We start from the raw sequence: 11,466 nt of genomic DNA, 5'->3' as shown, positions 1-11,466 counted from the left end.
AAATAGATTATGCCAGAAGCTAACGTCAAACTGAACTTTCTAAGGGGAGGCCCCTATTCACAGATATATATATATATATTGCTTCCCAACTGCAAAGGGCATTTTATCTCCTCTCTTGTATTTAAAATAACGCAAGGGAGCATTTGCAGAGCTGCTTGACCTTGTTTGCCAAATTCCAACCAGCAAAAGCTCTTTGGCAAGGGAAAACACGGCTGAGCAGAGAGTCCAGAATATTTAAGATGGGGAAGGATAAGAGGCAAGAGAATGGAGAGGCCTAAAAAAATGTTTCCCACATTAAAACAGAAATTGGCTGGGAGAGAGGGTGGTTAGTAGAGTAATTCAGCTGTATTTTTTTTTATCCTTTCAATTTGCTTTTTTTTAAAAAAAAAAAAACCTATTCAAACTTTATTTTCATGTCACCCTTTGCTCTAAAGTCCATCTTACGTATAGTATTTCTTTTCCCTTTTCTTTGTTTTGCTTTCATTGTTTTACTGAATAAAATCTCTGAGCTAGATTTTACCCAGCAACTTACTGCCTCAAGTTGAATAGCCACAAGCCACGGACCAAACTGGATGACTTTCAGAAATCATTGCTTCAGCTCAAGCAGGGAGAGAGAGAGAGAAAAAAAAATCAATATTTTTATTTCTAAAATGTCCTTTTTTAAAATTTGAGCAAAGCTCCTTGGGAGCGCGTTCCCTTCATGGATATTTCAGTAGGCGGGAAAATATTCCTTCGGGCTCCTTTGCTTCGCCCTGGGCTGCAAGCAGTCCTTCTTCCCCTCTTCTTTTCGCCAAAGCAGCTAAAGATTTGAATGTCTTTGGTTCATAAATGGCCAGCTCAGCCAGCGATTTCCGGTTCAGTTCCACCTGACACTGGGATGCCGGAAAATGAAAGAAAAAAAGAGAGCCGACGTGGGCTGAGTCTAGATTTACATTTCCTGCGTTTTTATCCTATCCAAGCATGAAAAGCTCAATGAAGAAAAAGCAGATTTGAACTTTGTACCCAAAAAAAGTCAGTTGTAAGCTTTTTTAGGGCCTGCTGCAATCCTTCCCCATTTTTTAAAGTTATTATATTTAAAGTCATTCGTGCTCACAGTAAGGAACCACGGCGATATGGCCATCAACAAGCCCAAAACAAAAAAAAAATCACCTTAAAGTATAGTAAAACATTTTAAAAGGATAAAATAAAGCAACACTAACAACAGTAATGATCAAATGGTGGTGTCATTTCATCACCTCCAGGCTGTCTGGAAGAATGCAATGTTGAAAAACACCTGGAAATCTAAAATAGAAAAAAAAAAATTAAAGCCAATTACCTTATAAAGGCCACTTATGAAATTATGGTACTTAATACCATGTTCCAACGTTGCTGCTTCGATCCTGGTTTTCCAAAGCTGAAAGGGAAAATGCAATATTCGTAAGATTTTGGTAAAGAACATAGGAATTAAGATGTTTGCATAGCTGTGGACCATCCCTGGCATACAATCCTGTCCTATTGATTGTACAGGGGGCCTGTTTCCTGGGCTTCAATAATTTCTCTGGCTATTTTTGTACTTGCTCTGCCAATAATCTTAGTAGTTGCAAAACTGAATGTTGAAGAAATTGAATATAAATTTATGGCTCCCGTTACTTAGTGAGTTGAAGACTTGACATTAGATATTGTGTTACTGACAGAGGTAACTTATGCATGGACAATGACTTTGAAATACGGTCAGCCTTAACTGAAACTATTACATAAACTGTCCTATATATCTGTATGAGAAGCCCTTAAGGGCACAATTTACATTGCTGTAATTGCATTGTTGCTTGCTTCTCTCTTTTGGTTATTCAACCGTGCTCTGTTCTAGTAAATAAATAAAGCACATTTTCTTAAATGAGCACCCAGCAATAATAGAAGATAGAAACCCAGCAGATTTGCCCTTAAGGCACAATATTTTATAAGTATCTCAAATGTTTTGGCTCTTCCTTACCGTCCTCATATCTCTCTTTTTGAGCAATCTGGCCTTGGTGGCGTACACAAAGGCCCTCCGAACAGCTCGGTATGCCAAGCTATAACAACGGTTCTTCCGTCCACGAAAATGCTGGAGAGGAGGGAAGGAAGGACACAAAGATAGCAAAAGCAAAAGATTTCCAGTCCTTGTTAACAAGAAAACCCCCCCCCAACTCACAAAATCCAAGGTGCTTGATGTGTTGAATAATATGTGGCACAACTGAAGCTTGGCATCCCTGTGCAGAACCTGGAATTGTTACCCTGTCCCTTCAGCCCACCCATTGAGCACTGGCAAGGCGGGCATCTGCAGCAAGAAGTCCCATTCAACAGATCAGGCTGCTGAGAACAGGGAATTCTGGGAGCTGTAGTTCTAAACATCTGGTGGGGGAACTTATTGGAGGTAAGGCCACCCAACTCCGTGGAATCAGCAATCCGGGTTTACCATGACTTAAGTTTGCAAGAACAATAATAACCATAGCAGTAACAGAGTAAGTCAAATGCAGTACATCCTATTATTACTAGGAGCAACACTAAACAGTACAGCTGTACTACTAGGAGTACATTTCCAGCAGTTCTTAAGTAAATATGCCCTTCAGAGGAACTCAACGCCCGATGTTCCTGTTGCGTTCTAGGCAACAACCCGGAAGTGGGGTGCCCTCGCCTTCTTCCGGGTTTCTTTAACCTCCCTCTCGCATTGCCCTTTCCTAGTGGTCTCCCATCCCTGGCTGCCAGGCCGGACGCCGCCTGGCTGCCAAAACATCAAGCTGCTAAACCATCTCGGGGCTAAAAAGAGGGAAGGGGGCGAGAAGGCCGACTGGTGGGGGTGCAAGGCGACCCCTCCCCGCCTTACCAGGGCATGCTTGAGAATCAGCTGCTTGCGCCAGAAGCGATCGGTCACCCGGCTGCGGAGCCAAAGCGGGACAGTGAGGAAAACCATGCCAGCGAGCCTGAGCTTTGCAAAGGAAGCGGCGGAGGGGTCGCCCGGCTGGAGGTGACCGAGCCACGCGGTGCAACGCCTTCCGTCCCCCTCCGGCCGCCGGGCGAGACTTCGCAGCAATTGCTGCAAAAACCGACCGGGAGAGCAAAGGGGAAGAACGCGCCGTCCGCAAGCCCCGCACTTCCGGCGCTGGTGGGGAACTCGCCATTTGAGTGGAGAGGGGGGAAGGAAGAGGAAGGCCAGCGCTACGCCGAAGCGTTCAGATCGGGATTGTATGGTGGGGGGAGAACAAAGGGGTAGTTGTTGCTTCTTCGCCCGGAAAACCCGCCGTGCGATCTTCCTCCCGCCCCTTTCCCATTGATTTCCGTGGGAATCGCCCCTCAAGGAGGAAAGAGGAAAGCCCGAACAAGGAGCGAAACGCAGCTGCGGTTCCGATCGACGCGTTTTTTTAAAAACCCTTTGGCTAATTTGGAAAGGCTGTACCGGATCGGACCTCGTTAGGAGGGGAGACCACAAGGAAAGCCCGGCGTCGAGGGGGCTTGGCTCGGGAGGAAGATAAAACTTCCTGCAAGAAGGCAACCAACTCTGGTTCTGTTGGGAAAAAGCTGCAGGGGTAGATAGAGAGGGGAATGCGGGATGCTGGTTGGGACAGGCTGTGGCCGATGGGTGTGGAAATCAACCGGGTGGGGCTGAGACGGGCTTTTTTTAGAGCACTTGCAAGCCTTTTGGTTTGACCTGCGCACCTCAAAGCCTGCATTTGCACAACCACCTGCCTCTGGGAGTAGGTTGTTCCCCCTATGTCAGTGGTTCTCAACCTGTGGGTCGGGACCCCATTTGGGGTCAAACGACCATTTCACGGGGGTCGCCAAACAATGCAGTCCGCCATTTCCCCCTCCCTTTTACTTAGCTGTGCTACTCCCTTTTATTCTATTGGCTTTCAAAAGCCAATAGGAATTGTCCAGGCTGGCTCTGCCCTGCTGAGCCCGCCAAAAGTCCCATTCTACAAACGGTGCTGCACCAGTTGAGTAGTCCTCGACTTACGACTGGTTGAGTAACCCTCGACTTACGACCGGTTGGGGGTCGCAGCATTAAAAAGGTTGAGAACCACTGCCCTATGTGCATCAAACATGGAATAATCAACTCCCTGAATTTACACAAAGCCACACGTGTGCACAAAGGCACCTGCTCGTTGTATGCATGGGCCAGCCCACTGTGCGAACACAAACAGCATTTTTCACGCACATTTGTGTCTAGAAAGCTGGACTGCACAAAGGGCATTGTCGTGTGACGCATACCCGCAAGGTGTCATTGTGTAATGACCTGACAGAGTGGCAAAAAGAGCCCAAAGGACATCTGTCCTATCCCATTCCCGACTCTTTCTTCTGCTCGGCTCTGACCGTCTTATGCAGGTGTCAATTCTGAGCACCCTACAACGATCCCAAAAGCCGGGAGCTCTTTACAAGCAGTCCTCAACTTAACAGCAGTTCATTTAGTGACCGTTCAAAGTTACATTGGCGATGAAAAAAAGGGATTTACAACCATTTCTGACACGTAAGACCCTTGCCGCGTCCCGGTGGTCACCTAACCAAAATCTGGATGCTTGGCAGCCGGTTCGTATTTACGACAGTCGCAGCATCCCAGGGTCACGTGATTTCCCCCTTTTGCGACCTTCTCACAAGCAAAATCAACAGGGAAGCCAGATTCACTTAACGACCGTGTTAATAGCTTAACAGTTGCAGGGACTCTCTCAACAACGGTGGCTGGAAAGTTCGTAAAATGGCCGCAGAACGGGGCAGAAATTCATTTAACAACTCTTTCACTTGGCAACAGAAATTCAACTCTTGGTCGTAAGTCAAGCACTACCTACAGCAGTGTTTCCCAAACTTGACAATTTTAAGGCATGAGGACTTCAATTCCCAGAATTCCACAGCCAGCAATGCTGGCTGTGGAATTCTGGGAGTTGAAGTCCACATGCCTTAAAATTGTCAAGTTTGGGAAACACTCACCTACAGTAGGCCCTTGGTGACAGGCAGGGCGAGCACAGCTAGAGAAAGCTCCGTGTTCTGGCCTCTTGTGCGCTCTCCTTCCACCAAGTCTTCCGGCTCAGGTCTGCGCCCTTTGCTATCAAAAGTTCCACCAGGGGAAAGAATGCAAAGCGGTTTTCCCCAACCACCCAGCCGTGTTAACGTCCGTTCCGTGCTCTAAGAGGCAACCGGCGATGTCGGCGTGACCGCCGAGGACTGCGCGATGGAGCGGCGTGAGCAGGAGGCCATCTCTTCGATGAAGGCTTGCAGGGGAGCTTCCTCTGAGCAAAAGGCAGACGGAGCGCAGGCACCCGGCACCTGCGGCCTTGTGGAGCGGGGTGCAACCGCGGAGGTCTGCCAAGCTTCGATCCGCTTGGTTCTGGAGCAGCAGCTTCACAATCTGAAGGGGGAAGACAGGAAAAGCTTGAGAGAGCAACAAAAGTCCTGCTCCAGTGGGAGAATCCAAGAATCCCACAGGTTTTGGGCTAAAAAACTGAGTCTCTGAAAGGATTTGATTGTCCAGATCTGGGCTTTCGATCCATTGGAAAGCGAGATGGATGAAGTTTGCGCCCGCAGGAAAGGCTGGAGGTTTTTAAGAAGAGATTGGACAGCCATTTGTCTGAAATGTTATTAGGGTTTCCTGCCTGAGCAGGGTTTGGACTAGAAGACCTCCAAAGTCCCTTCTGTTATTCTATTAAAGCATTCCCCAAATATTTCTCTGCTTGTGATAAACAATAATAAAAACAGCCCCCCCTGATTCATGAGCAACAATCACCCCCCCCCCAGCTTCACTATAACAGTATTAATTATTACGATGAATTATAACACTGATCGAAAAATTTAAGACCACCTCATGATGGCTGTTTTTAGCAGCGACAGAGAGCGCCGTCCTTCCGCAGTCGTCTTGGAGATTCACGTCGGCCCCGTGGACAAGCAAGAGACGTGTCGTTTCAGGTCTCCCAATCTCGGCAGCGATGTGTAAAGGTGTGACACCTCCCTTGCCTTGGAGATTGGGGTTCACCCCTTGGGAAATCAGCCAATTCATTATGTGAAGTTGGTGGCCAACTGTGGCCCAGTGCAGGGCGGTCCACTGGTTACAGTCGCAAGCGTTGGGATCTGTCCCGTGCCGTAGAAGCAGTTGCATCATCAAGGTGTGGCCGTTGGCAGCCGCACAATGAAACGGGATAAGGCCCTCTTTGGTTGAGTCCATCGCTGGCGTTCCCCGGGCCAACAGGAGATCCGCCACTTGGGTATGGCCGCTCCAGGCAGCATGATGCAGAGGTGTGTAGCCGGCCTTGGTGTCGGTACGGATCACGGCTCCACGCTGGATGAGAAACTTCACCAAGGGGAGGTAGCTATGCAAGGAAGCGACGTGCAGCAGAGTCCAGCCGTTTTCGTCTCTAAAAAGAGTTAATTTCTTTTTTTTTAAAAAAAGAGAGAGCTGAGAAGGCCTTGGGATGGAAGGCAAGGGATGCTGGGAAGTGTAGTTCTAGAGACAGAGGCACACAATTGGTATCGGCCAATTCTCTTTAGGTTCGAAGCCCAGAATGTGTGGCTTTCAATACACGCTGGGCCAAAAGGCAGGTGGCAATTTCTCCCGACGTTTTTTCCCCCCAGCCAAAGAGGTTTTGGCTTTTCTAACTGGTTTTTAAGGAGCTTGAGCATTCCTCTCGTATTTCTTCCTCTTTCGTATCCAGAAAGGTCCCTGCTCCTCCCGCCCACCCCTTTGCTGCTTTCAGTTCCTGTGTGTGCCTTTGGGAAAGCCAGAAACCAAAGGGTTGATGATTTGATGCCATTTGCAAACTGGCAGCTACATGCTAATTGTGATGAGTGTTTAACCTCCCAATATTGGCGGGTTTTTAAGGAGTGACCAGACAGTTATTTGTCCAGAATAATGGTCTATAGCAGTGGTTCTCAACCTTTTTAATGCCGCGACCCCCAACCGGTCGTAAGTCGAGGACTACTCAACCGGTCGTAAGTCGAGGACTACTCAACGGGTGCAGCACCGTTTGCAGACGGGGACTTTTGGCGGGCTCAGCAGGGCAGAGAGAGCCTGGACAATTCCTATCGGCTTTTGAAAGCCAATAGAATTAGACTCTATTCAAGAGAGTCTATTCTATTGGCTTTCAAAAGCCAATAGAATAAAAGGGAGGAGCACAGCTAAGGAAAAGGGGGGGGGAATGGCAGACTACGTTGTTTGGCAACTCCCGTGAAATGGTCGTTCGACCCCAAATGGGGTCCCGATCCACAGATTGAGAACCACTGGTCTATAGCATTTCCCTTGTTATTCTGTATAACTTTGGTGAGGGATATATATATATATATATATATATATATATATTTGTCACTGTGGTTTACTGAACCGTGTGAATCCAACTTATCTGGTTAATTCCAGCTAAACAACCTCTACCAACCCTGGCAGTGGGGCTTAACCAGTAAGTAGTTGAAGCTTTAATCAACCCAATTTAGCTACTAGGAGTCTGGTCTCTCCTCAGTCATGGAGCTGGCTTGAGGGGAACATGGGCCACTCTTTTGATCAGTCTACACTGCAGGATTGTTGTGCTGGAGATAAAACAAAGGAGATATTTCCAGGTTATTATAGAAGAGAATATTTGTAGCTGTGGGGTCCTTGGTGCTCTCTGAGCTTGGTGGTTTTCTTGCAGACGTTGCGTTACCCAAACTAGGTAACATCCTCACTACTACATGGGGAGAGAGCAACCCCCCCACTCCCTTTTAGCACACTGATGACGTTACCTAGTTTGGTAATGAAACGTCTGCAAGAAAACAACGAAGCTCAGAGAACACCAAGCAGCCCACACTTCCATGTAGGCTGGCTGGTATTTTCAAGAGAAAAAGAAGGCTATAAATGCAATTAATGTTTTTTAAAACAGACCCCTGGCCAAAGCAGTGCCCCCAGACCACACCTGCTGTTTGTAGATGCCCCTCGCTTCAATAGCTGCTTTACCAGCCGCAGGTCCCCATTCCTGGCTGCCTGATGGAGCTCCCTCCATCCTGGTGCCTTGGCTGTCGGGAGCAAACTATTTTCAGTACTGCTGGCGGCAGGCTCCAAGCCTTCCTCTTTTCCGATTCCCCCGGGAATGGTTTCTGCCAGCACCATCCACTTCCTCACCAACTCGGCCTGGGTTTTTGCCGCTGTTGAAGGAAGAATGGGGAAAAAAACCGGATCAACGTTTTAGAGTCTGCGCATTGGCCAAAAGGGAAAAAAAAATGAGATGCAGAGAGAAACAATGGGAAGATAGGAAGGTACCAAAAAGGAAAGAGGGGGAGACCCCGCCCACTTTGAGAAGCCCCGCCTACTCCTTGCCTAAGCCCCATCCACCTGAACTTCACCCCCCCCCTTCCTCCCTTTTCAGTAAGTCCACTCTGAGAAAAACATGACCCTTGAATAAAAATTTCCTTCAAAATTCATCTCCGCTTCAAACTTTGATAAAGAGCTGATCGTTTATCAGTAACTTTGAGCTAAAGCAGTGGTTCTCAACCTGTGGATCGGGACCCCATTTGGGGTCGAACGACCATTTCACGGGGGTCGCCAAACAACGCAGTCCGCCATTCCCCCCCTCTTTTTCTTAGCTGTGCTCCTCCCTTTTATTCTATTGGCTTTTGAAAGCCAGTAGAATAGACTCTCTTGAATAGAGTCTAAGTCTATTGGCTTTCAAAAGCCCATAGGAATTGTCCAGGCTGTCTCTGCCCTGCTGAGCCCGCCAAAAGTCCCAGTCTGCAAACGGGGCTGCACCAGTTGAGTAGTCCTCGACTTACGACCGGTTGAGTAGTCTTCGACTTACGACCGGTTGGGGGTCGCGGCATTAAAAAGGTTGAGAACCACTGAGCTAAAGGAGAAATTATCCACTCTCAGAGAAGGCCAACTATGTTGGATTTTGCACAAAGTCAATCTAATCCCGGGGCGTCCAACCTTGGCTACTTTTAAGACCTGTGGACTTCCAACTCTCAGAATTCCCCAGCTAGCATGACAGTAAAAAGCAGGGCTGGCTGGGGACTTCTGGGAGTTGAAGTCCAAGGTAGGACATCCTGATCCAATCCAAACTGAGATTTTTAACTTCGTTCTAAAAGCATAAAAAGCAGGTGAGACTTTTTTATTTCTTACCAGTCATTTTTTTCTCCTCTGCTGCTGACTTTTGGTTACCACACCGGTGTTGTTTTTTCCAAGGATGAGGGCGTGTTCACACCCTTGAGTTGTTTTTTTTTTTTTTTTTTTTCAGGGGCTGCTGCAAAGCTTGGCAATCTTTTCTCCAGAGTTTTGGTGCAGTAGCTACTGGTGGTATACAACGAAGCAAAATTTCCAAAATTTCTGTAAAGAAAGGGAACAGAGAAAGACAAGAATCAGGCCTATTGTATGCTGACAATATTTGCTCCATAAATATCCAGTCAATTCCAGGAATGGAGCCAGTCAGCTGAGTCCAGCGGATTGTTCCTTGCAATCTGTGCCTGAGTGTGCAAAGAGCTGTTTATTTAATAACTAAGTAGTAGACCTAAGGAGGGAAGGAGACGTGTCTACGCATCGCTGATTGGATGTCACCTAGCTAGTTCGTCTCCCTTTTGTGTGTACACAAAGACGGTAGACACCCAGATGGAAGCTTGGATAGATCTGAAGCAGCCTGATTTTGAGGAACATGGGGGCTGTAGTCCAACACAGGCATGGACTTCAGGTTTGGCAAGGCAGCTAGGAAAATAATGCAGCAGTGATTGGGGGGAAGATCAAAGAATATGAGGCAGACCCAGAAGAAGCTGGAGAGACAATATCAAAGATATATTACAACAGTGGTTCTCAACCTTTTTAATGCCGCGACCCCCAACTGGTCGTAAGTCGAGGACTACTCAACCGGTCGTAAGTCGAGGGCTACTCAACTGGTGCAGCACCATTTGCAGAATGGGACTTTTGGCGGGCTCAGCAGGGCAGAGACAGCCTGGACAATTCCTATTGGCTTTTGAAAGCCAATAGAATTAGACTCTATTCAAGAGAGTCTATTCTATTGGCTTTCGAAAGCCAATAGAATAAAAGGGAGGAGCACAGCTAAGGAAAAGGGGGGGGGGGAATGGCGGACTGCGTTGTTTGGCAACCCCTGTGAAATGGTCATTCGACCCCAAATGGGGTCCCGACCCACAGGTTGAGAACCACTGTATTACAACAACGTCAATTAACAATAGTTGAGGCTGCCAGAAGAGCAAGGAGAACTTTGTAAGGATGAGGAGGAAGAGGAGAAAGGGAAGGAGAAGAGGAAGAGGAAGAGGAAGAGGAAGAAGAGATGGGGGTGCCTCCCAGAAGAAATCCTACTGTTTAGGATTTGCAGGAGGGCATGAAGTTCTCCATCAGGACACAGCAAAGTGTGTTTTGAAAAATCAGATCCAGCGGTTGCAAATCCTCAGCAAATCCAGACCGAAAGGTCTGCACTGCTGGATTCTTAAATAATAATAATAATAATACATTAAAATATCAGTTGAACCAAATCCTCACTCATCCTTCACCAGGTTAAGGGGAAGGGGAAGGATGAAAGCCCCTTCCTGAGTTTGATGCAATTGCACTTGCAGCTTCTGGAAGGAAAAAAAAAAAAAACCCTTAACGGGCAGCTTGGTGGCAAAGAGATGCTTAACCTTGGAAGCAGCGCAAAAGGAAACAAAGTCAAGTGGGCGATTTTCTTACAGACAATCTGGCATGCTCCAACATGTCCCCTTTCTGAGGCTACTTCTGTTATTTAATGCCCTGTTTTGTTTTGTTACTCAAGCCTCGAATTCCTTTTAAAAAAAAAAAAAAAAAATGAATGAATGAATGTTACTTGTTAAAATAACACCATCCAAAGAAAAGAGCCCCATGCCGAATACTTATAATTTTTTTAACGTAAATAAATAGGAGGATAGCCATCGCACAGGGATTAGACTTGGACCCAGAGCTGGCTCGAGAAATTGATTTAGAGCAGAAGAACTGATCATTAACCGGGCTTCTCTGCGGGTGGCCTCACCAGCTGGCCCTCTGGCATTCTGAAACATTATCCACAGCTTGCAAATTAAAGAATGAATTTTTAAAAAGCGCGACAAGCCTGAACCCCAGATCTTTACGGTCTGAGAGGTAAAGGTTGCATAATGGCCCAGGAATTAATCACGGGCAACAGAAATGCTTAGGGATCCAAACAAATCATTTGGAAGTCACTGCAATGGTCTGCAGGAATGACCTGGGGGGGGGGACAGAAGAGGGAGTGGTAGATGGGGCAACAGGCGTGCAAAAAGTATCTCTGCCGATGGGAAGGTCCCCTTCCTCTTTTCCCGAGATTAAATAGAGGGGAGAAATGTCGTCAGGCTTGCAAGATACTTTGAATGTAGCCTGACAATAAAGACAGAGCTAGCATTCATCGCTGTGCTTCTTGTCCAGACTACCTCGCAGGGCTAACGCCTGCCTAGAATCAGGTAGCTTCTCAATGTGGATAAATGACGTGCAGACCTGCTCCGCCACATTCCACTCATTTCGTTTCAGCTTTGCAGCTTGCA

General features: G+C 47.2%; 2 protein-coding genes across 2 annotated transcripts in view; both read right to left on the bottom strand.

Annotated features, from left to right (window-relative positions):
- Positions 1 to 620: 620 nt before the first annotated feature.
- On the bottom strand, positions 621 to 3,182 carry MRPL20 (mitochondrial ribosomal protein L20). The gene is made up of 4 exons (XM_039367277.1): positions 2,840 to 3,182; positions 1,970 to 2,080; positions 1,316 to 1,393; positions 621 to 872 (listed from the first exon to the last, which is right to left on the bottom strand). Exons 1-4 carry the CDS (start codon positions 2,924 to 2,926, stop codon positions 699 to 701), a joined length of 450 nt encoding a protein of 149 aa, XP_039223211.1. The 5' UTR covers positions 2,927 to 3,182; the 3' UTR covers positions 621 to 698.
- Positions 3,183 to 4,897: 1,715 nt separating this feature from the next.
- Positions 4,898 to 11,466, bottom strand: part of ANKRD65 (ankyrin repeat domain 65) — a 31,361-nt gene continuing 24,792 nt past the window's right edge. Inside the window, 5 exon segments of the mRNA XM_039367256.1 lie at positions 4,898 to 5,074; positions 5,077 to 5,350; positions 5,801 to 6,350; positions 7,875 to 8,103; positions 9,074 to 9,277. Of these exon segments, the coding sequence (XP_039223190.1) occupies positions 4,971 to 5,074; positions 5,077 to 5,350; positions 5,801 to 6,350; positions 7,875 to 8,103; positions 9,074 to 9,080 (1,164 nt within the window). The 5' untranslated portion in view covers positions 9,081 to 9,277 and the 3' untranslated portion in view covers positions 4,898 to 4,970.

Source organism: Crotalus tigris, unplaced genomic scaffold (assembly GCF_016545835.1).
Source record: "Crotalus tigris isolate CLP2741 ecotype Arizona unplaced genomic scaffold, ASM1654583v1 scf7180000020588.15403103151:6194809, whole genome shotgun sequence".
Lineage (NCBI taxonomy): Eukaryota > Metazoa > Chordata > Lepidosauria > Squamata > Viperidae > Crotalus > Crotalus tigris.
The sequence above is the reverse complement of the archived record's forward strand: the minus strand, read 5'-3'. Positions and strand labels throughout refer to the sequence as shown.